Here is a 27,552-nt window from a genome sequence, read left to right as displayed (position 1 = left end):
ACCAAGGAGTGGGAGAGTTGGGTCAAATGGTGGTTCCATTCCCAGTTTTCCAAGGAATCTCCATACTGCTTTCCATATTGGCTACAACAATTTGTAGTCCCACCAGCAATGTATGAGTGTGCCTTTCCCCCCACATACTCGCCAAGACGTATTGTTGTTTGTATTCTTAATAGCTGCCATTCTGACTGGAGTGAGATGAAATCTTGGAGTAGTTTTGATTTGCATTTCTCTAATTGCTAGAGACACTGAGCATTTTTTCATATATTTGTTGATTGATTATCTTCTGAGAAATATCTGTTCAATTCCTTGGCCCATTTATTGATTGATAACCCAGTCATTTCTCCTCTAAACCTTCTTGCATTATTTCACACCTGAGATTTTGGGGGACATCTCATGACCAAACAATAACAATAATTATTATCATCTATTGGAGGGGTGGGGCATGAACACCAGTATTGGTATTGTTTTTCAAAGCTCCCTGAGAAACTCTAATATGCAGCCAGGTTTGAGAACTATGAATCTGAAGAAGCCCAAAGTTTCCAACAAATAAACTCTGAAAGCCCTCTATGAACCCTTCATCTCAGTCCTCTCATTCATAAAGCTCTCGAGTATCTTAGAAGAGCTGCCTCCACAATGTCCCCATCTATTAATTTCTGGGCCCACCCTACTCTTTGGCCCTGCTGCCGCAGTGTACCCACTCTTTCTGTGATCATGAATGATCTCCATTTTGCCTGTATCCACTGGTTATTTTTTCCCTTACCTCCTATCACCTGTCAGACCAGTTGTCTTTCATGTTTTTCTGACACACCTTCCTGTCCTTTGATTCTGAACAGTGAGAGCTCCTGGTTCTCCTCCTCTTTCCCTGGTGCTCCTTTTTAGTGTTTTTGGATTTCTTCTTCATGTTACCCCAACATGTTGGAACTCTGTGCCTTCTGTTCTAGCCTCCTCCCTCTCCTGTTCCTTTTCTTTTCTTTCATTTTTTTCCTTATTTTCCCTTTCATCAGTTTCCAAGCTTTTAAGTATCATCTAATGACTCCTAAATATTTATCTCTAGTCCAGACTTCCCCAATGAGTCTTAAAAACTATACCATCAACTTTCTTGCTTCTTTCTTCCTCTCATGCTGGGAGTTGAACCCAGGGCCTCACATATGTTAGTCAAGCTCTCTATCACTGAGTTACACTCACAACTTCCAAATGATTATTTCTATCATTAGAAAGTCACACTGATTATCTCAAATCAAAACGTTAAGAACAACAAATGATCCCTATGAATCTTTCTTTTTGATTTCTCCTTTTCCCCTTCCACCTCTTACAAACACTGTGTTCTGTTGGTTCAATCTCCTGCAAAGCTCTAATCTCTCTTTCTTATTTGTTTTTGCTGCCTTTATGAAACTATGAGCTTCATAATTGGTATTATTGTATTCATTCTTATCACCTTCAATTTATTATTCAATGGTTACTAAAGTAATATTATTTTTAACTTTTAATTTTGAAATAACTATAGACTCATGAGAGTTGCCAAATTGAGTTTACAGAAATGGGTGCACCCATCACGCAGCTTCCCCTGGTGGTAACACCTATATGATGGTAGTGCCTTATCAAAACAAGGAAATGACAGTGGCACAATATCATTGACTGAACTGCACAGCATTCTCAGATTTCAGTTTTTGCATGCACTCAGTATTTTGTACCTTTCTGGGTAGTTCTGTGACATTTTATTGCACATATAGATTCATATACTCACCACCACAATGAAGAAACAGAATCATCTGTCACCATAAAGAAAGTCTCTCATGTGATCCTTTTATAGTCATACCTTCTCACTTTCTTCTGACAACCACTGATCTATTCTGTCTCCCTACTTTTGTCATTTTTGAAAATGTTGAATATATAAAATGATACACTATGGAACTTTTGAGATTGGCTTTTCTTACTCAGCACCATGCCCTCAAGCTCCTTCCAACTGTTGTATGTAATTTGATCCTTCTTCTTGCTAAGTAGAATTCCAAGTAATGTTCTTTTAAACTATTTAAAAAAATATTTTGTCACTCTCTGCTTAAGATTCTTTAGCAGCACTTAGAATAAAACAAGCAAAGCTTAGCATGGCCTAAAGTTTTCATTATCTGCACCTGGCCTACGGGGACATAGGCCATCTCTTCTTGTTTCCCCTCTCTTGCTACTGTCCACTTATAGTGACCTTCCACCTGAGAACATAGCAGCTCTGCTCTGATTCAAGGCCTGGGTGCTGTCTTTCCTTTTCCTTTGTACTTTGTCTTTATCTAGTCAGTTCCTACTTGTCTTTTGTCTCTGTTTACCACTTAGGGAAACTTCTCTTGACATCCTTCCCTTTTCACCTTTTATAGAAAAACATTTCTCATTCATAGCAAACCATTTTATAATGAATTCTTATTTTTTTTTAACCTCTGGCTGAGTGATTTAGCATGAAACTTAGACCCCTCAGAGTGAATGATGTAAAATAACTAGACTGTTGGCAGAGGAGATAGACTCTAGGCAGAGGAGGACAATGCAGTTATAGAGTAAAATTTAGGGAAGAATTTTCAACTAAGATTTTGGGTGTGGTTGGCAGAACACAGGGTCAATGAGTCTGAGGTGTGCTGGTGAGAGTGAGATAGAATGGGGGCAGGACAATGGTCGGTCATCAGACACAAGGCTAGCAGGGCTATATTTATCTGGAGGTATTTCCATTAATAGCAGAGCTCAATAATGGAAGTATAGGGCACAATTCCAGTTTTATTTAGGAGGATTAATTTAGGCAAAGAGAAGACAAGGCCTACCTGTGTGGCATTCAGGACAGAACTCCAAATTTGAGGGGAAGCAAGAATAACTGGCAGATCTTATGAAAGTGGGTCCATGCTATGTCTTTTCAAATTGGGGAATATGGTAAGAAGAATGGGAAGAAAGGGAATGAGATTCTTGGTTCATTTTTTCACCCTCAGGATTGGATTAGGAAATATGTGGAAATTATCCAGCATATATATGGTATCAGCGGACCTAGCTACAAGGAGCTGAGAGATTTAAGCAGAGAAGAAATGGGGCAGGTGTTGTTAGTTATTCCCTGGTTAATATGGCACTATACAGCATTCTTTCCATTACTATACTTTTCTTCACAGCATTATGCTATTTTAACCATTATGCTATTTTAACCATTTACATCTTGTGTAAATCTCTTACTCAACATGATTGTTCAGATCTGAGATTAGAAACTATAAAACTTAAGTTGTCAAGTGACACAAAGCTGAAGTATGAGAGGTTTTAAAACCCTTGTTAATTGTATTATTACTTTACCTCCTTCTCCACATGCAGAAATGCATATACTTAGATAAAAAAATACTATAAATATTTAGATGAGTTTTTTGTTTTATTATATATGTTATATAATATTATATATATGTTATATAATATTTATTTTATTGGTTTAGTTCTGTGAAAAAGCAGATGGAGAAGGAAGGGAGGAAAAGAAAGATTAACACATAGATTGTCTGCAGTGGTCATAGCAAGGCACTATGTATTTTACATTAATTATGCCATATAACTGTCAATAGTCCTGGAAGGTCTGGAAGGAAGATATCACCATTGCCACTTTATAGGTGGGCCCATAAAATTAAATCACCTTATACAAAATCAGAGCGAGTGGTAGAAGTGAGTTTTGATTAGAAGTCAAACTCTAAATCCCTTTTCTTACAACAGCACCAAAGAAAATTATAGGCAGGGTAAGGGTAGGAATAGATAGATACTGCTGAGATTCTGGGACTGCCATGACATGGGTAGGAAGATGCTGGAAAAAGAAGCCTCCTAAGTTCAAAAGCATTTGGAGGGAAGAAGTGAGGTGGGGTGACTGGCTGAGGGAGCTGACTGATTGAGGTCTGATCCTTTTGTAGCATGATCTACTTCCTGCTGCTCTTTGTTGAGAGCCACAGTTTAGTCGGAATGACGCCTGGCATTTTGCTAGAGGGAATGGTTGAAAGTGACCCTGCTCTGGGATTAGGGCAGATCCTGGAGTGGGGGCAATAGGGTGGCTCCAGGATTAGGGCGGATCCTGCTGCCTGGAGTTCCTGTTGAGTTCTCATGGGATTCTGGGAGAATTGGCGCTCGGAGCCCGGTGGAGGGAGTGTGTTCCCGGGAAGTGTGTGTAGAGTGCTGGTGAGAGTTCGGGAAATAAAGAGTTGCTGTTTAAACCTGCAAGGCTTTGTGGCAGCTAGGTTATTTGTGCCAAGCCAGACTGCGGCATTTGGTGGCCCGTATGGGGAAAACCTGAAGCTTGGAGGTAAGTGAAATTGCTCGTCCCTGAAGGAGAGTGAAAGAATGGGTGACCATTTCAAAAAACAATGTGTTCTTGTTTTGATTTATTTTGTTTTTATTTCAAGTTGCCTGTCCCTAGAACTTTCTCAGGCAAACTGGGGGAAATGGTTGACTCAAGGTTTGAAGTTGTTCGCCCCTGAGGAAGAGAAATTGTTAGAGGAAGGAGGCACCCCAGTAAGACCAAGAACAGTTAGGGCATATGTTGATACAATACAAAAATGTAGCCCATGGCTTTTTAAAGAAGAGTTGTTAAATATATCACAATGGGACCATCATGGTATCCTATAAAAAGATTTTTCTTCAACAAGATAGAGATGGCTAGTTCTGTTTACTACACTTGTCTAAGATCTTAGTTTTTACAGACATCTGATTAATTTACAAAGCTAAAGTGCTGAAACATCAACCACTAAATATAAAATCAAGTACTCTTTACTTATTAAGTTCCATAAGGTAATATATTTAAACATTATGTGTGTTTTCATAAATTGGTAAATGAAAAAAAAAGTTTAATATTGCTTTGTGTCTGTGTCTTTGCTGAAACAAGGTTACTAAGAGTTAAGATTCTATCAGGTGTAATTTATATACAAAGAGTATAAGAAGTTTCAGTTGGGTTTCAATTACAGTATTATAGTGCCATAAAAAACATGAAAGTATTTCATCTTATTAAAGTGGAGTAATTTGTGTAAATTCAAAAATTTTATAAGGGTCGTTTCAGAATGTGAATTTTTAAAAAAGGGTTAATGACTAGTATGGCAATATGTAAAACAGTGGATGTGTAACAGATGTGATTATGCAATCTGTATACGGGGTAAAAATGGGAGTTCATAACCCACTTGAATCAAATGTATGAAATATGATATGTCAAGAGCTTTGTAATGTTGTGAACAACCAATAATAAAAATTAAAAAATAAAAATAAATAAATAAAAAAGGATTAACAGCTAAAAAAGAGATATAAAATGATTCAAGATGTGGAAATACATTTTAATATAAAAGGTTAAAGGAAAAAATGTTTCTAGATGAGATAATCTTTGTGTGGTAAAGTAAAAAGTTGTAAAATGTCTAAGTAAGTTACAAAAGGCTTTAAAAGGTTAAATTAAAGGTGGTTAAAATGCCTTCTTGGCGGAGGAAAGATTGCGTCATTCAAAGCCTAGTTAATCTTAAAAACATTACTTAAAAAAAAACCCATAAAAACGGAAAGATAATAGGATAAAAGCAATTTGAATAAAGAAGATTAAAAATTTGAAGTGAAAAACTTTAAAGACAAAAGTACAGAAAGGTAAAAAAAAGAGAGGATGTAGAAAGATAAAAAAGATGTAAGAAGACAAAAATTCTAAACCCACAAAATAGAAACAAACAACAAAAAAATCACCTTTCAACCATTTTCTCTAGCAAAATGTCAGGTGTCATTCCGACTAAACTGTGGCTCTCAACAGTTCTTTGTACTTCTTTATTGCCCTCAGAGAGACTCAGGTTTCCTATACCTTAAAGTAGGAGGAAAAGGAGTGTCAAGGTCAGGTATTTTGCCTCTAGATGCTCAATGAATCACCTACCAAACCAGCACTAGAACTTCAAACTCTTCGTTATCACAGCACAAGTTAGTGCTGGTCCCACCTCCCCTAGCTCCTGGACAGCTCACCCAGAGTCACTTGGCCTAACCAGCTCCCCAAGAAGAGGGAGCTTTTGGCTCTGAACTGTGTTGCATGAAATGGTAATGTGTTCTCAGAGGTGTCCCTTATCATCTGGCCAGGCATTTGTTATTGTTTACTTGGGATTATATTCTATATACAGAATCTTTACTGGGACACACCTTATATGAAACAACACTGACGTAAAGGGCAGCTGAGATGATTTTCTGATTGTGAAATCTCCTGTCCTTCTGTCTCTCTGCCAGCTTGATCTGGGGCTTATTTACAAGAGAATAAAGAAGTGCGCGTGCGCATACATATGTGCTCTTAAAATCTTTTGTAGGCTGTCCTCCTGCCCTCAGTTTCAGACTTCTTTTCTGCAGGAGGGAAGTGTGCTAAAACAGACTGGAAGAGTGACCAGAAAACAAGATAGATCTCCTCACTATGGGGAAAACCACCAAGAGATTTTTAAAGAACCAGAGGTGCCCCTTAGAAGGAAACTACCATGATGAATCTCAAAGTGGGGAGCCAATCCTTGGAAATACAGTGCAACTCACAGCAGCAAGGAAAATGTGTTTGAAAGAAGCCTTAGGCAGCATGTCCAGGTGTGTTCATCAGTAGGAAGAAGGTGATGGAGGGAGGGGATTGTGTTTAAGGCAGGCAATGGTTGTGTATTCTAGGTTTTTCCCTTATTGGTAGCTCTTATTTTGGGCTGAGAAAAATGGGGGACTGGGGAAATTGTTGATTAGTCATCACAGGAAAAGAAAATTAATAATTGGCATGAGAATATCTAATTTAAGATTTAGTATTTCTGCACTTTTGAGGTTTGAAAGTGTTAGTAAACATAAATAGAATGGTGATTATAATAAAAATAAACTTTTGAATTTGTGTAATACCCTGAGAAAATTTAATGCATTCATCTACATCATCATATTTAAATTCTGACACTGTTTGTGGCATCTGTGAGCACTGGTCTCATTCTACCTAGATGTCATGCAGGCTGTCTGCTTTTAATCACTTTGCTTCTCTACAAAGTGAACTTTTGTGAGGTTTCAGGACACAAATTAGCTTTCCTTATCTCGTCTTTATATCACACGGGGTTCAGGAATTCCTGTAGACAAAAGAAAAGAAGAAGCAAGAACTGCTGATAACCCTCAGCCTTATTGTCAAAAGACCTCAATTTAAACAGGGTTAGGAATCTTAGGCACCATTGCTGAACCAGTTCTCTTAGGTTTCAAAGTTCATTTCAAGCCCTTGATCTCTAGGAGAGGGGGGAGGGTAAAGATCAGGAGCAATCACCATCTTTCAAGGTCTGCACAGAGCTGGAGGATAAGGTAAGCTTCTCTCCACCTCTTTTACACTGGAAGACACCTCAGGCATAATACACCTTATCTATACAAATTTGCTTCTCAGGATTTAGAAGGATCACCAGTTCAGTGACCATTCCATTCACTCTTTGTCCCTTCACAGGCTTGTTTCAGTAGAAAGTTGGAGCCCAGGGTACTGAGGAATCTGGCCAGGGATCCCAATTCCTTGGCCAGTGTTGTGTCCCTTGGGATTTGATGCCCATTCCTGACTTTTTTTGCTCATAGCGAAAGAGTGCTAATCCTGGGAATTGGGTTTTTTCACTAAAAAAGCAGAAGATAGACATAGGATTGAGGGTCAGACACAGGAAAATTAATGGTGAAAACAATCCAAGGTTCCATATTTTGGTGAGTACTGAAAGAATTTTGATTCTACTTTAAAAAAAAAATGCTTTGAAGAGGGGCTGGGGATGTGGTTCAAGCGGTAGCGCGTTCGCCTGGCATGCGTGCGGCCCGGGTTCGATTCTCAGCACCACATACCAACAAAGATGTTGTGTCCGCCGAGAACTAAAAAATAAATATTAAAAAAATTCTCTCTCTCTCTCTCTCTCTCTCTCTCTCTCTCTTTAAAAAAAATGCTTTGAAGACAGATATGCAGACATCATCTGTGTCCTGTAAGAACTTTAAAGAATCTACATACAGACAGATTTTATTCATGTGTTTTTTTTCTAAATTATGGTGTGTTTGTTGGTAAAATTTGGTTTTCATGATTCTTATGGATTCTGATATAATTCCTTCTTGACATTTTTTGGTTTTGTTAATTTGAATGACAAATACATATGTATAATAGTTTAAGGAACATTGGGATTGTAAATAAAAGACCTAGACCAAGCAAGAGTATGCTTGCTCTTCCATTTATTTTTATCATTGGCTGATCTATAATTTAATCATATAAATCATATATCCTTTGGCTTCTACCTTTCATCCTAGATATGATATTTTCCAACATAATACCTAGCACAGTGCAAATGCTCAATATATGCATATAAGATCTGAAAACAGCAGAAGGACGACTTGTTTACAGGATGTTGTAGATAAGTAATTCTGGAATGCTCTAGATCTGAGTTCTTCTCAATCTCACTTCCAAGTTAATCTGTTAACTCCAGCAAATAATGCTAGGTGGCTCAAGGGTAAGGATGAAATATGGAGGAGAAGAACAGGTTGAGTGGCTATGCAAGAAGACTGACAGGGCTGTCATCTCCATGGTTTACTCTCCCCATTGTTAGCCTGTAGGGCTCTGCCCCACAGCCCATAACCATTAATATCTCCCTGGACCCAGCGTGGCATCCACCTAGGAGTGTAGATCGCTTGTCTGTCTAAAGAGAACATGGTTGGTAGATCCCCTTGAGTGGAGAAGCAGGTGGTAAGACTTGGGTGAGGCAGGCAAAACAGTTTGAGTCACCTGGAACAGGACCAGATGTCATTCTGAGGTCAGTTAGGGAATTTTTCACAACAGAGTTTAGGAGAATGGATTTGATTTTTTAAAATGTGATGTGCAGATGTATTTGGGGAATATAAGTTCCATCTGGAAACTCACAGGTTAATTGGTGATTGTGTCTGGGAAATGATATTGTACTAACTGAACAGAAATGTATGTAATAAGAGTTGTGTTACTGTTGCAAATAGAACTATCTTTGTGTGCGTTAAAACAGGCCCAGAAATGCAGTGTGTCATTATGCTTGTATTGTGAGTATGTATGAAAGTCTGGAGAGTTAATATTAATATTTAGTTCCATTCTAATTATAATCATTAACTTCTGTGGACTTCAGACAACTGCAAATATTTCAGGTGGCTTTCATTCCCCATTTCACTCTCATTCTTTTCCTATTGGTATCTCCTTCCTCATTGTGTTATTTCCTCCTCTGGATTCTCAATTTAAGAGGGGAGATAAACCTAAGAGAAAATGCTGAAAGAAACCTGAAGCAATTGAGATGAAAAAAGCTAAGGAATAATATCTACAAGTGAGGCAATAATCTTGTTTTAGTTAGAACCCTGCCTGAAGAGATTTGGCACTGTAGATATAGGTATGTGTAAACTAGTGACAAGCTATATATAGACATATTTTGCAAAGTTCAAATGAGTTATCAGAATAAACAATTTCACAGATTACCTACACCCTTAATTCCAATACTCTGAATTCTATTATACATGATGCTAACTGTGAGATAATGCTTCACATACTTATGTTTAGCTAAGAAGTAATAGCCAACATGAATACTTTTTTTTTTTTTTTAGCATAGTGGGAAACCTGTCTAGATATCATTAAAGGGGACAGAATATTAGTTGTCAGATTGTACAGAAGTGTTGGCCAGGAGCATAGCATTCTTTTCTTTTAATAGTTAGATTGACTAGATTCCCTGTTCTCTTTCTTCTTTTCCCTTTCTCCTTCCCTCCCTTTTTCCTCATACTCCTTCCCTGTTTCCCTCCCTCCTTTTCTTCCCAGTGCTGAGGGGTTGAACCCAGGGAATTACACATGCTATGAAAGTGCTCTACCACTGAATTACATCTCTAGCCTTAGATAGGCTGGATTCTGGCCTATAGGAAAAGCCACCCTAGAGGATTTTGGCATAAAGGTATACCTTTTCTCAGCTTGACATTGAGTGTGTAGACAATGTCATGTGGTACCTGAAATGAATTACAGAGAGAAAAGTGGTGGTGAATGTAAGCATCTTCTGATCTATGAGCTTGGTGGGTTCTGGGTGGTGAGCTTTCCCATGTAGGCTTTTGTGGAGAAGTGGGTATGTCGGGTGTGCTTATCTTAAAAATTCTGGACTTATTTGGTATATTCTACATCCCTTTACCCAAGCTGTAAGCATTGGGAAGAACTTATTATACAAATATCTGGAAAGCAACGTCATTGAGTGGACCTCATTATCCTGTACGTTTATCTCCTTGCTCTAGCACCCATTTTCATTGGGCTGCTAGTTGTTCATAAGCCTAGCCTCTTTAAACTCCCTATAACAAATAAGGATGATGGTAAGAAACTGGTTCAGGAAGTGCAATAGAAGGCCATACTGTATCTAAAGGTGGGTGCTCTGTATTAATTGGGCTATCCAGGAAATTAACCATAGGTTTGAGTAACTGGCAGAAGGTGTGTTTGGCCATGCACTAATATTTGGGGAGTATAACCATGAGCAGTACAGAGCGCGGGTACTGTGCAATCAGGGCTTCAGATTACTTCGTTCAGTGTGTATTAGTGGGTGTGTAGTTTGGTTTCTGGGTAGAGCTCACAAGTCTGAGTTGGCTTCTGACTGACCTTTTTTTTTCCATTTGTACCATGATAGAAAAATTATGTGTAGAGCACCTATTCCCCAAGAGCCAAACTTGTTAAACTGGCTGCTCCCTGAATGAAAATAATCACATCTGATTATACACTGAAAATGAAACAAGAGGAAAATAAAATAAAAATGACAATAGCAGTGAGAAATTTTCAATTAGCTTCTGAATTCACGCTACTGAGCTAATGTTTAATTTTAAGAATTTCTCTCCTTTGCTCTTCCCTCTCCAGGCACTGATCTCTGTGTTTTTGCTAGTTCCTTTCCTTCTATAGGGACTTGTTAACCATGGACACTCTCAATTATCTTTCTCTCGCCTTTGAGGCTTATAAACTAGAGGAGGTGGACTTTGTTGTCCAACTATTCATTGACTTCTTAAATCCCTTGCTGTGTCCAAACCCAGATAATAATTTCTCTGTGGGTGCAATTTTCTACCTTTTGGCTACCCCTGTTTACCTGGAATTTTTTGTCAACCAAACACCTGTCTCCTGAATTGTTAGGGTGTTTTTTAACCTATGATCTCTGCTTATAAGCTCATAGAGCTCCAGGAAGAGTAAAAAAAATTGTGAGGTGGGAGCTGGGAGATATCTTTCAGGCACAGAGAGACTCTGTCTCAATAAGTAACACTGTGATCATTAGTATCAATAGTAAAGTGCAGCATGTAATGTAATAATAGAAGACCACATAATATAGCTCTAACATTTTATGTTATTATTTTTGAAAAATTTGAATATATTTCCTTTTTATTCATAGACAATTGGGGAAAGAGAAGATGGCTTGGTACTGACACTTTAATATATGTCCTGGTCAGAATGTGAGCAGGTCTGTGATATGAGCAGAGGAGTCTCATTGAAGCCCTGAGAGCAGAGGGATTAAATAGTTTTTATTGATATATGCCATCTGTTCATTGATTGTGAGGGTGCAGATGTTTCAGAGAAAGAAAGCAAACACATAACTCATCTCTCTTGACATCTGACCCTGTTTATTCACTGTCTGAATTAATTTTGTATAAAAATGAAATGGTTGTTTTAAAAATGTGATGCAAAGAGCAACCCCTAATTCGGAGTCTCTCTCACCTTGTGGGAGATATTTCTATTTGCACTTGAATAAATCTTACTCTTATGCTGAACAAAAAAATGTGATGCAGAGTTAAAGAAAACTTAAAGACTATAGGGGATGTTGATTTTGCTTACATAACCCATGAGAAACAATTGTTCAGGACAGATGCTATGAACCTGTACTTGAGCATAGTAGCAAAAGAGTTAGGAAGGGGGCCTTTAAAATAATTTTGGTAACAATAGGATGAAAGGAAAGATTAGATCAGGGCGGTAAAACTGTATAATAGGGAAAATGCCAGAGGGGGAAATAAAGGATTCTTTCAATTTGAATATCAGGCAGATGGACTGATATAAATGGATGGCTCAGAGAGGTGCTATTTACTAAACTAGTGATCCATAGAGACATTTAAAATTCTTATGTGTGCTTCATTTTGTCCCCCAGAATCATTCAATCCTTGGAAATTACTCACGGTTGTGGTTGAGTTCTGGGCATTTTCTGTGGGCCTAGCAGAGAAGCAGCAGCCCTGTAGCAATGGGTGAGAAGAGGGGTATGGCACGGATGCTACTGGAATGCAGTCTCAGCGACAAATTGTGTGGTAAGTTCAGATGCCACAAATGCCTGACCTTTGATTTTAGGATTATGGAGACTAAAGTCTGTATAGATTCTAGAAGGAAGATGCTTTGATTTCTAGTAGGAATGAATAAAGTGGTATTAAAAGAATGTGGACAGAGGTCATTTATTCATTATCTTTGCAGGGTGGGGCAGGGAGAGTGCTGATCAGAGATTCAGATGTGGCATTCTCTCTCTCAGTAGGAAAATGACAGAAAAAGCATAGTATACAGTTGATGTGTTAAGAAACAGGAACACTGGCGCTTCTGATTAGAGTTGCTCCCATTATTACATACATTAAATGTAACTGCAGTGAAAGGCAGAAGAGCCGACAATTTTCACCTATGATGGGCTGAGGCTAATGGGTAGGGAAAGTTGTGTGGCGTCAGGTCAGGCTTCTTAATCTTCTTTCCTTGCTATTAATTGCCTGCCCAGTGGTCCAGGAGCAGCAGTATGAAGTGATCATTGTCCCGACTCTCCTGGTTGGCCTCTTCCTCATCCTTCTTGCAGTCATCTTGTGGCTTTTTATAAGAGAACAAAGATCCCAACAGCAGCGTCCTGGAATTCGAGGTAAAACTCAAACTTTGTGTTCAAGAAAGATGAATATTAGGAAAAAGATGAGCCATATCTCAACAGATTCAAGTCCAAGAGTTTAGGTACCTTCAATGGCAGAGACAAGGGCTGCCTCTTTGGAGTGGAGAGGAGAGACCTCTTCTCTAGGAGGTCAGGAGTTAGAACTCCACATGTGCCTGTTGACTAAAAGAAAAATGGAAATAGAGGCCTCTTGAGACCTGTTTCTGTCCTCTTTGTCCAACTGAACTAGCAAATTTTGACTATGTGAATGTCTAAGGATTAAGGAAGAAGGTCTAAAAGATAAAGCTCAGGGCTTTATTAACATCCTTGAAGGATAACTTTCTACTCTATGATCCATTCTATCCCTACTCTATTCCTCAAAAATATATGATGAGAAAGGGTGGCCTTCATTCTAGTCTTTGAAGTACTGGGTAGGAAAGGCTTAGAGGTTCTTGTGGAGTATCATTGAACATGCAATGAAAGAGCTCATGGAGGAAGCTAAGAGTATAGAGAAGGAGAAAAAATCCTGACAGTGATATAAAACTCTATAGTGGCTGATCCTCAGTCTTTGTCTAAATTTTGTGTCAATTGTTTCATAAGTTCACTTTTATTGAAAACTTCTCAAAGGAATTGAATAAACTCACCCCTTCTGCTTATCACATTCTCTTTTGAACTCCCAAATAAGACTTTTTGTTATGGCTATCATCCTCCAAAACAACTCTTTCCAAGTTCATTAATGGTACCTATTTTGACAAGTCCATCTTGCTTAACCTGACAAAAGCATTTGAAACACATTCATGCTTCTTCTTTCTTGAAGTACTTTTTTAGAAAAAAAATTAAAATCACTTTTATGCTTATATATCATTTTCATTCTTATAGATTCAAATGCTTTTTCTATTCTGATTACGGTTCCTGGAACTCTGGATTCTTACATTAAATCAACTACTTTGAAGTTTCAATATAATACACATCTTGTAGGTAATATGTTCAAAACCAAGGTCTTTTTTATTATTAGTTGTTCAAAACATTACATAGCTCTTGACATATGATATTTCATACATTTGATTCAAGTGGGTTATGAACTCCCATTTTTACCATGTATACAGATTGTGGAATCACATCGGTTATACATCCACGCAAAACCAAGGTCTTAAAATTACCTTACAAGTGTGCCCTTAAAACCATCATCCCTATCTAAGTAAATCGCAAGTCCAGCCTTCTATGTTTTCATCTAAAACCTTGTAGGTATCTGTGACCCTCTTTTTTTCACATATTCAACCCATAAGCAGATACACTCAACTCTCTTTAAAGTTAACCTAAGCCAATCTCATCTCTCATAGACTGTAGTAATATGCTCCTAACAGCTTTACTTACTTTTGGCCCTGCCTGTGTCTCCTCAGAGAAGCCAGATGATTCTTTTAAGGCATTCATCAGTCTGTTAATTCTTTCCTTAAAATACCTCAATAACTTTCTATGTTGCTCAGAATGAAAAAAGTCAAAGCTCTTCCCATGGTCTTATATGATCTGAGCCTCTCTTGCCTTGTGTCCTACAACTCTCCAACAATCCTACTTGGCTCTGCTGCACCAGATTCCTTGCTATTTCTCAAATACTTTAAGTATATTCTTTTCTCAGTGCCTTTGAACATCTTGTTCCCTTTGCCTACAGTACTTTTTCTGACATCAATGTGGTTTGCTACCTAATTGCTTCCATACCTTTCTCCGATGTCATTGTATCAGAAAGGCCTTTCTTGAAATGAAATCTTTGTGGATAAAGTAGCATCACTGATGTTTCTTCTTTCGTCATTTCCTCTACAACACTTATTGACTCGTTATTTTCTGCCTGATCACGAGAAGGTAACCTTGTTGAATTATGACTTCACCTATTCCCAACACCTAGAAAAGTATCTGGTATATAGCTAGTGATATTTGTTGAATAAAGGGATGGGTTAATGAGTGATGGTAAATTTAATGAGAAGAATGAACCTTTCTTTTCCATACGGAGGAAAGTTCATGCCAGCTAAGGAAGGCAGAACGTATCAGAAGACTTAAACCAATACTCAATGAAATATGGAATAATTTGACTTTTAAGATAACTTGAGGAAGAAAGGATAAGCCACAGCTATGGTAGAGAAGTTATCTATACGTTTTATTCCAAATTTGGAAGCCACATGACTGACTTAAATGGTAGTCTCCACTGGCAATTACCACTACCCTTAAGTATCTGTGGTTTTGTACCTATTCAGGAACTCCCTTGTCTCCATATCATACTCATGGAGAATATAGAATTATAATCCTGAGAAAGACAGAAAGAAAATGTCATCACTACTTTACAAGGGTTCATCCTGAGTTTTCCCAGAAGTAAAGGGATTATTATAAAGGTTCTACAAATTTGATGTTGATACCAATTAATAGAGCAGCATCAGAAGATATCCCTCCATTGATCAGAGGTAAAACTGCTAAAAGAACTTCCTGACTGGTTCATTCTAGGCTTTTCTGGAGTTCTCAGAACAAGAAACTGGTGATTGATATCATCTCTTTATTCTAGGCAGTGCTGCTGGGCCTCCATCTAGGAGTCCAAGTTGGGAAGCAACAGGACGTGGAGGAAAAGTGCTGGTGCCACTTAAGGAGACATCAGTGGAAAGTTTTCTGAGAGCTTCCACATCTGCCTTGTCTAAGCTGCAGGTGCCCCGAGAGCAACTCTCAGAAGTTTTGGAGCAGATCTATAATGGCAGTTATGGGATCATCTATCGAGCCAAGATGTGTACTGGGGACCCTGCTAAGCCCAAAAATATTGTCCTCAAGACTTTAAAAGGTAAAAGGAGAAGTGTTAGACTTCCTTTCCCTTTTTACTTTTCACTTGTGAACCCCTAACAATAAATGTCAACAGCTTTGCAAACATTAAGATATTTTTCAACAAATATTGTGATCACAACTGTGTATAGAAGAAGGCAATTAAGAGTGGAAGCTTGAGACAAAAATGATATTCTTCGGGTTCTCCCTAACTCATCTTTAACTACTAAGGCTGTTAAAATAGACTGTTTCATATTAGATGTTTCTTGGACTAGGATTCTGAGGTTGCTTTTAAATTTCTCTTTCCTGTTTGATACTCCTTCCTGATACTGCATTTCTCCCCCCACCTCTCTCTCTCTCTTTTGCTGATACTCATAATGTGGACTGGTAATAATGAATAAATAAAATAAAAAAGGATAAGATAAACAAGAATATTAATCAAAATGCTCACATAGTTCCAGTGTTTCAATAAGAATAGAAATTTGCCTATTTAGGAAGAGGAAAGCCTATTCATTTCTAAGATGTAGTTTATGATATCTTTGATAAAATGTTAGTGACATTGAGCATCTTTAACTTCTAATTGGTCCTCTATTTACTTTTTGTCTGCACTTACTCCTCTGAGAGGTCTTGAGAATTACCATCTGAAATGTTTTTTTTGCTCCTTGTTTCCTCTTAATTGGTTGAGCTCACTGCTCACTGCCCTGGCTCTTCTATCCTCTGCAGAACCTGCTGGGCTCCATGAGGTGCAGGATTTTGTAGGACGAATCCAGTTCTATCAGTACCTGGGGAAACACAAGAACCTAGTACAACTGGAAGGCTGCTGCACAGATAGGCTGCCACTCTATATGGTGTTGGAGGATGTGGCCCAGGGGGACCTGCTCAGCTTTCTCTGGACCTGTCGCCGGGTGAGCAGTGGAGTAGAGGTGTTAGGGGGCAAAGCTTGACCTGGTTGATTAGCTGTTCACATATCAATTAGCATCACAAGTGACAAAACATGGAGACAATATAATAGCATAACAGTAACCGAGTATCAATGTCCAAGAGAACTTTTTGCAGTTATTGAAGTATTCCATATCTGCTCTGTTCACTGGTAGCCCCCAGTCACATGTGCTGTTGAACACCTGAAATGTAGCGGGTGTAATTGAGAAACCGAGTTTTAAATTTTATTTAATCTTGATTAATGTAAGTTTAAATAGACACATGTGATTAATGGCTATCATATTGGGCAGTGTGTTTATAGTTTGAACTCTTGATCCCACCTACTGGCTTGTAACTTTTGGCAAGTTACCTCACTGATCCTGAGTTTCTAAATCTGTAAAATGGGAATAATCAATTATTATAAAAAGTCAGAGACCTGAAAATGTCATAATTTTATTCTCTTTTAATGTTGAGTAATGTTCCCTTGTGTATATATATTACAGTTTCTTTATCCATCTATTGAAGGGATCTAGGTTGGTTCCACAGTTTAGCTATTGTGAATTGAGCGGCTATAAATATTGATTTGGCTGTGTTACTATATGGTGTATTGATTTTAAGTCCTTTGGGTATAGACTGAGAAGTGGTATAGCTGGGTCAAAGGGTGGTTCCATTCCATACTGCTTTCCATATTGGCTGCACCAATTTGCAGTCCCACCAGCAATGTATAACTGTGCCCTTTCCCCCACATCCTCGCCAATATTTATTGTTGTCTGTATTCTTAATAACTGCCATTCTGACTGGTGTGAGATGAAATCTTAGAGTAGTTTTTATTTGCATTTCTCTAATTACTAGAGATGTTGAACATTTTTTCATATATTTGTTAATTGAATGTATATCTTCCTCTGAGAAGGGTCTGTTCAGCTCCTTATCCCATTTATTGATTGGGTTGCTTATATATCCTGGAGTTTAGTTGGAGAATATCATGCTAAGCGAAGTAAGCCAATCCCAAAAAACCAAAGACTGAATGTTCTCTCTGATAAGTGGACGCTGATCCAAAACGGGGGTGGGGAGAATGGGAAAAATAGAGGAACTTTGACTGGGCAAAGGGGAGTGTATGCGGGCAGGAAAGATGATAGAATGAGATGGACATCATTACCTTAGGTATGACTGCACATATGGTATGACTACATTGTGTACGACCAGAGAAATGAAAATTTGTGCTACATTTGTGTACAATGAATCAAAATGCATTCTTCTGTCATACCTAATTAAGATTAATTAATTAATTAATTAATAAAAAATAAGGGAATGAGCATTGCTCAAAAAATCAGAGACATTATGTATGTAAAAATTATTATAATGACAATTACATAACAACTATTTTTGTTATGGTGATTTTAATTCTGTTGTTACTATTTAAGTGTATTTTCTTTTTTTTAATTTTTTTTAAATTTTTTTTATTGATTATTTAAAGCATTACATAGCTCATGATATATCATCTTTCATACATTTGACTCAAATTGTGTTTTGAACTCCCATTTTCACCCCAAATACAGATCGCAAAATCACATCTGTTACATATTCACATTTTTACATAATGCCGTATTAGTGACTGTTGTATTCTGCTTTAACATTATTCTAGTGTTCTAGTATTGAGGAGGAAAGCATTCAGCTTTTATATTTTTATACCTCAAACCCACATTAAAAAATAAACAAACATGCTGGGCACGGTGAGATAAGTAATCCCAGAAGCTTAGGAGGCTGAGGCAAGAGGATCCAGACTTCAAAGTCAGCCTCAGCAAGAGCAAGGCGCTAAGCAACTTAGTGAGACCCTTAAACAAAATACAAAACAGGACTGGGGTTATGGCTTGGTGGTCGATTGCCCCTGAATTCCATCCCTGGGACCCACCCATCCCCCATAAAATGTTTATAACTTTCCAGACTTAGATGGCATTTCTTTTCCTTATAATTTTCCTAGTTCTCTACATAGTCCTCTTTCTGAAGGGCCACTGTTTCCCTAGTTCCTCACTTGCTGACATGCAAATTCAATATTAATAAATCTTTACAATATACTGATTATATTGTACAACTGAACACATATGAAAAAGGAATTCTAATGTCCTTCTCATATAATTTTCTTTTGACACAGAACTACCTCTTTCTCTTCTCTGCAGGTAATATTCACTTATTCTTCATCTTTCTTTTTTTTTTTTTAAGAGAGAGTGAGAGGAGAGAGAGAGAGAGAGAGAGAGAGAGAGAGAGAGAGAGAGAGAGAGAGAATTTTTAATATTTATTTTTTAGTTCTCGGCGGACACAACATCTTTGTTGGTATGTGGTGCTGAGGATCGAACCTGGGCCGCACGTATGCCAGGCGAGCGCGTTACCGCTTGAGCCACATCCCCAGCCCCTATTCTTCATCTTTCCAACTGATCAGTTCTTCATCCTACCATCATATACTCTTTTAACCCTCTGTGCAGTTCTTTCATGGTACTTAAACATCTCTAACAATTTCTTTATGATTATTTGCTTCTAATTGACATAGGATTATTTGATTATAAGTCACGCATCTACACAAAATAAGTGGCAGAAACAACTATGTTTATTTTGCTCACTCTATATTCCATTGAAATTGGTGCTTTATAGGCCTTCTGTAAAAGCCAGAATGCACTGAGGTTATGTGCTGTTAACCACATGGACACAGACACACTGCTCCAGAAAAATGACAGTGGATAACCTTATATATGCTTGTCATTCTTACCCAGGGTTCATTTCTATTCTTCATTAGTCTTCCAATCCAATAAATCATGATACTTTTCTGCCTGAAGACTTCTCCTATCAATCTCTCTTTGACTTTTTATCCTTTGTTTTTGTGTGTTTTCCTTCATATATTTGTATTTCAGATTATATCTATTGTACTTTTTAAAAAATCAAATGTGTTAATGCCACTTTGATATAATGTTTTTTCTCTATCTCTTTAGGATGTGATGACCATGGATGGTCTTCTCTATGATCTCACAGAAAAGCAAGTCTATCACATTGGAAAGCAGGTCCTTTTGGGTCTGGTAAGACTAGGCAAAATAAAAACCAAGGGTGGGGATTTTTCTCATTAGCCTAGTATTTGGTGTCATTGTTCCCATGTTCAGATTCCCAAATGGGGCATATATTTTAAATTAGATAGAGATCAGGAGCAGATAGTCATACACTGATAATTAATTTTAGTTCCTTCTTTGTGAAATCATTTAGATAATCTACTACAGAATTGGTATTTCCAGGGAGGAGGTAGTCAGCTTAAGATTTCTGGAAGGAACAGGGAAGATTTTAAAAGTTTACTCAATTTTAATATTCAAAAGATAGTGCCAAGAGCTATGTGCCCATTTGCTTTATACTCTTATTTATCTATGTATACTTTTAAGAACTAATGTGAAAGGGGAAATTTGGGGAGCAAGTTGGGAGAAGATATGGGAAGAGAAACTGAATGGATGAAAGGCTACAGAGCCAGAAGTGTACAAATTTATATCTGGAAAACAAGACAAACTGGTTTGGAACATGTTTGGTTGGAAACTTGATTTGATAGTGAATGTGATAGGGAGTGCACATACTTAAAAAAGAATAAGAAACAAGTGAAAGAGGAAGAATGTGAAGGGGAGACAGTAGAATCACTCTTTTATTTTTAAACAACCTAAATAAAAAGGTTTTAGAACTCTTGAGTTTAAGAGAAATATTTATCTTTATGTGAATCATTCAGGAAATTTAGATTATGCTATGAAATCACTCAGATAATTGTGTTTAAAATTAGCATTTGCTACAGAAAATCGAGGTTCTGTGAAGCTACCATTTTAACTCTTTGATATATCTTGCCACCCTAATGTGTGAAATATACCAGGGATCTAAGCAGAATCAGGAGGAAGTGAAGGAATAAAAGAAGTTGGGAAGGTGAGAAAAAATCAAGAGTTGTATCTGAAGCTCCCAATGGACAGGATGGGTACACACCATATATTTAATATTATCTTCAGCGTATGGAGCACTTAGCTGGTATGATCCCTTGGTAAAGTTAGGATGTCAGACTATAGTCTACCTTGTTGTGATCCTTAATTGTTGAGGTGCCTTATGAGGCTAATTGATGAAACCAATGCATTCATCAGGGCCCTGTATTACCTATAACAGGCAATATCATACTATTTGTTGTTACTTTTAACAAACTCAAAGTCAACACGTTCCTTAATTCTTCTCATGACCATATAATTTTTTTTGTTCTAAAACCTCATGAGAGAGAAATAGTCATCACTGTTTGCTTCTTCATCAACAATTGGAAATTACAGCTCACTCTTTAAAATTTTTATACTATCCTTGATTAGCAATCATAATTTGGAACTTCTATCTTTTTAGCCATGTACAACTTCTTGATTTCTCCATCAACTTTGAGTAGATTTGTACCGGAGGAGAAAAGTTCCCTGCAAATCTAGGCCATCAGTCACAGTGGGTCTCAAATGCTTTAAAGTCTGCACTAGAATAATTTTGATACTTCTTTACAATATAGGTTATCAGATTTCTTGTCCTAAATTATGGTTTAGTGAATTCAGGGTGCAAATATTATGTTTTAAAAAAACTTTCTGGCAATTCTAATTTGGAACTTGACTCAAGAACTATTAGTAGAATAAAAACTAAAATGGGTCATTAAATAAAAAATAGAATTATTAGTAGAGTTTTTGTTGTATTTTATGTGAATTAGAATACCTTACTCTAGTTACGATCACTTAGTTACTCTGTAGTTTTGTGTAATCATCATCAATATAAGACATTGAAATATTTTAACAGAAAGGGAGTCATTTTATTGCAGATGGAATTTGGAATTAATACTTTCAAAATCCTGTATTAGGGATGAGGGTGTAGCAGCACATGCCTTGCATGCATGAGGCTCTGGGTTTGATTCTCAGCACTACAAAACTAAATAAGTAAATAAATCCAGCATTAATGTCATTTGGATTATTTGCTCAGTTTGGTCATCTTAAAAATAAGGTAAAATATCTGGAAGTGATGTCATTATAATGAGACTTGTTTAGAGTAGGAAGTGCCCTTATCTTTTTGAGGCTTCCTAGTATGTCTCATCTGCAAGCTGAGCAGTGACCTTCAGATAGCTGATTATCTTTGACCTCTGCTGTCAGGAATTTCTGCAGGATAAGCATCTGTTCCATGGGGATGTGGCAGCCAGGAATATCCTGATCCAAAGTGATCTGACTGCTAAACTCTGTGGATTGGGCTTGGCTTATGAAGTTCATGCCCTTGGAGCCATCTCTTCTGCTCGGACCATCCCTCTCAAGTGGCTTGCCCCAGAACGGCTTCTCCTGAGACCTGCTGGCATCAGAGGAGACATGTACGGTTTGTTCCTGCCCTTTGGATATATTCTCTTCATGACCTGAGTGTTCTCCCTGATTATTATTGGGTGTATTGTCAAGTATGTCTACAAATGAGATCTATACTCAGAAGTCAGAAATACTCTCAAGAAGAAATGTTATGATACAGAGTACATGTTTGGTCTCTGCTTGCAATCCCCTTTGAATGCTTTTTCAAGCATTCCTTCTGTATTGGATTAGAAGCTTACATTAGGAAAGAAAAAATTGCAAAGATTACTCACATCGATATCTGAGGACTTAATCTAGTAGTTTTGCTTTAAACCTGAAGGGTGTGAGCCCACTTAATCAGAAGACTAGTTAAGTAAAGAATCCCTAAAGTAAAAATACTCAGACCACAATTCTTTTTTTTTTAAAAAAGAGAGAGAGAGAGAGAGAATGAACTTTTTTAATATTTATTTTTTAGTTTTCGGCGGACACAACATCTTTGTTTGTATGTGGTGCTGAGGATCGAACCCGCACTGCACGCATGCCAGGCGAGCGCACTACCACTTGAGCCACATCCCCAGCCCCACAATTCTTCATTTTAACTTAAAACATATACATGAGTATTTCTTTATCAATTTTAAAAAATTCTTTTTATTCTAATTTGTTACATATGACAGCATTACAATTTATTTATAAATCTTTTGAAGAAGGGGAAAAGCTGCATTATGGGAGAACGGGGCTTCTAAATGAAGTCATATGTCTTGTTTCTTGTCTAAATAGCACCTCTAATGACTAACTTTGGGTTCCAGTTTGGGATGGTTCTAAGTGCAGTGAGAAACTTAAAAACATTTGCACAACAATTTGACTGCATACTTGTTATTATTATTATTTTAATTTTCTACTGTTCTCACCCACACAATTTTACAATACCTCAACAAGCCAAAGTTTTATTTGTTTTTCTTTTTCCTCCTCCTTTGTTTGGGGGAGGTTACCAGGGATTGAACTCAACCACTGAGCCACATCCCCCACCCTATTTTGTACTTTATTTGGAGACAGGGTCTCATTAAATTGCTTAGCACCTCATTGTTGCTGAGGCTGGCTTTGAACTTCATCTTCCTGCCTCAGCCTCCTGAGTTGCTGGGATTACAGGTGTGCACCACTGCACCTGGCTCACGGAGAGATTTTCATAAGGCACAGACAGATTCTTGTATAAGTCATTCATTAGAGATTTGGATAAGACAGGCAAATTCCAGGAAATGCCAGGAGGTCACATGTACCAGAGCTGGAGTCCCCCTTGTCAAAGATAGGGCAGGGACAGGATCAAATAGTGGGAGGTTAGTGCTTCTTATTCACCACAACTTTGCATGACCCTATTCTCATCATAACGCTTTCTTTTTAGTAGTATACTTTTATAGATTGTTTTCAAGGCATTCAACTTACTTTTCACAGAGATAATATTTATGTTCAATCATCCTTTATAGTATTTATTTGCTTATATAATTACAGTTACATGTACAATTGGTGTAAACAGGCTTGTAAAGAATCACAATTGACTATTTTTGGTAACCATATAACTCAAGTGCTTGAAGAAGCTCAGAGATGGAATGTAGAGTATCGTAATAGCTATGAGTGTCATGAGTGGTAGAGGAAATTTAGTACATAAGTTAATATGATTTTGGTTAAAAACTTCCATCAATGTTTTACTAATATCTGCTTTTCAATAGATACATGTTGTAATGTATCTATTTTATGACTAAAAATTAGTCATAAAAATTACTCATTTAATGATTTTTACTATAGTATTATATACATCTTTCAAATCATATTGCTTAAGCAAATACTCATTCCAACAACATATAAAGCTTGCTCTGTTATTTTTCCTAGTTTTGGGCAATTAGATTTACTGAGAAAATAGAGGATATATGATAACCTTGTTTGGCTTGTGCTAAGAACAAGACTAAAACCTTAGCAGAAAGGGATGGAAAGAATGAAAAAAGATGCAAAAGAAATTTCTCTATGGGTGAGTGGATTTATGTGATTGTGTGCGTGCGCGCGCGCACACACACACACACAAATAATAGTAAACATCTATTAATGTTAAATATAGAAGAAATATACATCCAATCTTCAAAGAAATTAGAATCTAAGGGAATTGTACAGGCATGTTTCTCTCTCTTTCTTCCTTTGTCTGTGGCACCCAGGGCACTCTACAACTGAGCTACATCCCTAGCCTTTTTGTTTTTTATTTTTATTTGAGACAAGGTCTCATTAAATTGCCCAGGATGGCCTTGAGCTTGCAATCATCCTTTGTCTGGGATTATAGGTATGAGCCACTGCACCTAGTCAGAAATGCATTATTACTTTGCTTATTTTATCAGATACCCCTTCATTCTTCTTTATTACCTTCTTTATGGTATTGTTACTGACTGTTTCTATATTTAAGTGAGCTCTCTAGGAAAGAAAAAATAGAAGTTAAATAGATGGTTTTATTTCTTTTACAGCTGGTCCTTTGGGATCCTGCTTTATGAGATGGTGACTCTCGGTAAGCATGATCTCCAATAGTGTGTGGCTGGATGCAAATATGCAAGTATGTTTATTTGGGGGTTGATTTTTTTTTTTTTTGAGAAAGTGTTTTAGAACAGGCCTGAAGATTAATGGGTTGATATGACTTCCAAGCCTGATTCCTGAGAAGTCTTGTAAAGTGATGATTCCCTCTTACTCTATTCCTTCCCTCCCTTACCTTCTCTTAACTTTCTTTTGCTCTCTTCCTTTCTTTCAATCCAGCAATATTAATTCCAAGAGATTTTTTCTTATCTAAAGGATAATTCCTACACTGATTTTGTGTAAACATGTTTTCTTCAGACTTATTAATCGATTCAACTAAGAAACTGCAGCACCTTTCCATGTTGAAGAGTGGAGGAAAGGTCTTATTTCTTACTTTGCATTATTTTATTACTTTTCTAAAGACTCAAGATTCTCTTTTTCCCAAATTCACTATGATACATCCTTACTAGAACAGCAGGGGACAACTCTCTTGTATCTAGTATTTTCTTTATGGATTTGTCTTTTGCTAACAATTAGCCCAAGTGGATGAAGAGTAATGTTATTTGAAGTTCATATTTTATGACACTAAAGTTCTCTTCTTTCCATATTGACAGGGGCACCACCATATCCTGAAGTCCCTCCTACCAGCATTCTACAGTATCTTCAGAGGAGAAAAATCATGAAGAGACCCAGTAGCTGCACACATACTATGTAAGTGAATTTTGAAGGTCTGCTTTTCTCTGATTATAAATATTTTTTGCTTCCTATCAATCACTCTCTTTTCAAAGTGGCTCAGATGATCCTCAGTTGTCTTTAGGTGCTAATGCATGGACTTAGACAAAACCCATGAGGTAAAACACATTTGCTAATATATCTTGTATGCATACATATCATGTATGTGTGTGTATAGACTCACATTATCATACACAAAATATTGAGGCAAAACCAGAACTATATTAGGAATCTAATTTGATAAAATTTGTTTAATTCTGTAGGGATCTCCTAAAATAGGCAGGAAATAGATTAAATTAAATGTAAGTACATTATTGCTTTGTGTAAATGCCAATCATCTGCCAGCCTCAGTTCAAAGATAGCTCTCATAAAATCAATTGTACTAGATTTATTCATTCAGAGTTTACTGGCTCTTATTCATTATTTAACTTTTAAAAACTACTGCTGTTTTCTCAGCTCTCAGTATGATAGAACTAACCTGAAAAAGGGAAGAGAGTAGAAATTACAAAGGCAGAAGGAAGATCCAATATTCTCAGCAGAAAGGAACCACTGGCAAACCACTCTGAAGGCATAAAATAAGAAAATTTAAAATTACATGCAGAATATTTTTATTAATGAAGTTCAAAAGGGGACTATTATGGAACATAATAAAAAGTTAGACTATGTTTAAGAAGACGGCAGACATGTTAATGAACATTTCTAGTAGATTATTATTTGTAAAATTTTTAAGCTCTAAATAATTACTCTATGAAGCAGATTATGAAGTTTAAATATCTTAACTATATACACATATGCACAGTATAGTAATGCTAGCTGGGTATCTATAATGAAACTGCTGCCAAATATTTCCTATAGGTTTCTGTGTGTAAAGGGTTGTCCTTGATACTAGCGGAAACATTTAACTGACAAAGTATCTTACCTTAAGCATAAGATTTTGATGAATATCTGAAATAACATAAAGATCAACATAAAGTGTGCAGCAATATAGTACAATAATTAAAACTTCCACCCCATGTTACAGAGTAAAAAAAAATGTTTTGTTCTAGCCATTCATTTAGCGTGCACTATTTACAATATACAATGAACAATACACAATGAAAAAAACCGTCCCATCATACTCTGTAGTTTGAAAAATCTTTAGTCTTTTCTATTATAAAAGAAGTTCCAGGCACCAATGAAAAAAACATGGAAAGAAACAAAAGAAGTCCCAATGAGAAGAGGACATTAAGACACTTGACATTAAAAAAATGAAAATAATTATTGGTCTCTGGGAATGAGACAGGGCAAAGAATAGCAGAGGTCCTTTGTTTTTTGGGGTGTATGTGTGTGTGTTAAGATATGTTGAGAGAGGAGACATGTTTCTTTTTTCTTTTTTTTTCTTTTTGGTACTAGGGATTGAACTCAGGGGCACTTGACCATTGAGCCCTAGCCCCAGCCCTATTTTGTATTTTATTTAGTGACAGGGTCTCACTGAGTTGCTTAGCACCTCGATTTTGCTGAAGCTGGCTTTGAACTCATGACCCTCCTGCCTCAGCCTCCCAAGCTGTGGGAGTGTGCCACATTGCCTGGCGCGTGCCACCTCGCCTGGCGAGACATGTTTCTTATACATTTGCCTGTTTCTCTTGTCCCCTTCTCAGGTACAATATTATGAAGTCCTGTTGGCGTTGGAGTGAGGACAATCGACCCTTACCTAGAGAGCTGCGCTTTCGCCTAGAAGGTGCTGCTAGAACTGCTGATGACAAGGCTGTTCTGCAAGTACCAGAGTTGGTGGTGCCTGAACTATATGCATCTGTGGCTGGTATCAGTATAGAAAGCCTTTCCTACAGCTACAGCATCCTTTGAAGGCTTCCAGCTAGATCCATTTATATGTGATCCTATTTTCTTGAAACCAATTCCTCCAAGAACACTCTAGTGGGAAAGGGAGATAAAGGACATAGATCCTAGTTATTTCCCTACATATTTTGCTAGAAATGTGAAGTGATGCTGGTTGATGCTCTTCACACCACATACCCTTGAACTAGAAATACTGTCAGTCTCATTTTTTTCTATCTCAGTCCTAAAAACCCTGGGTAGAAGTGGAGAATGTGTCAATGCAAAGGAGGCTTGAAAAATCTGCAACTTAAAAAAACAAAAAAACTTCGGTGTTTGTTGGGGTAGAGCACAAATAGGCTAGTCCTTCTCATCCTAGGCTTGCTTACTCCTTAACGATATTTTTATCTATACTATTACAAGGTTCAAAGAAACTAGGAATGAAATGAAGAAATAGAAATCTAATAAAGGAGGTGATGAGGAGATTTAAGATTTTTATTTGCTCAAGAGTATAGCTGTGGACCAAAATCTCCTTCAAAGGGAAGCTTTAGGGGACATAAAATTTCCCACTCCTGGTCCTCACATGCAGGGTTGAA

At 37.3% G+C, this 27,552-nt stretch overlaps 1 protein-coding gene across 1 annotated transcript in view; it reads left to right on the top strand.

Moving 5' to 3' along the window:
* The window catches only part of STYK1 (serine/threonine/tyrosine kinase 1), a gene marked incomplete at its 3' end in the record, with an annotated part of 47,167 nt that extends 20,178 nt beyond the window's left edge, over window positions 1-26,989 (top strand). Inside the window, exons 2-10 of the mRNA XM_081311456.1 lie at window positions 12,087-12,240; window positions 12,690-12,824; window positions 15,373-15,639; window positions 16,341-16,522; window positions 19,514-19,597; window positions 21,698-21,906; window positions 24,373-24,413; window positions 25,030-25,126; window positions 26,785-26,989. Coding sequence (XP_081167582.1) covers window positions 12,177-12,240; window positions 12,690-12,824; window positions 15,373-15,639; window positions 16,341-16,522; window positions 19,514-19,597; window positions 21,698-21,906; window positions 24,373-24,413; window positions 25,030-25,126; window positions 26,785-26,989 — 1,284 coding nt within the window. The 5' untranslated portion in view covers window positions 12,087-12,176. The remainder of the gene's footprint in view (window positions 1-12,086; window positions 12,241-12,689; window positions 12,825-15,372; window positions 15,640-16,340; window positions 16,523-19,513; window positions 19,598-21,697; window positions 21,907-24,372; window positions 24,414-25,029; window positions 25,127-26,784) is intronic.
* Window positions 26,990-27,552: the final 563 nt, after the last annotated feature.

Source organism: Spermophilus citellus (assembly GCF_964194105.1).
Source record: "Spermophilus citellus genome assembly, chromosome: 10".
NCBI lineage: Eukaryota > Metazoa > Chordata > Mammalia > Rodentia > Sciuridae > Spermophilus > Spermophilus citellus.
This window is presented reverse-complemented; position numbering and strand designations above follow the sequence as displayed.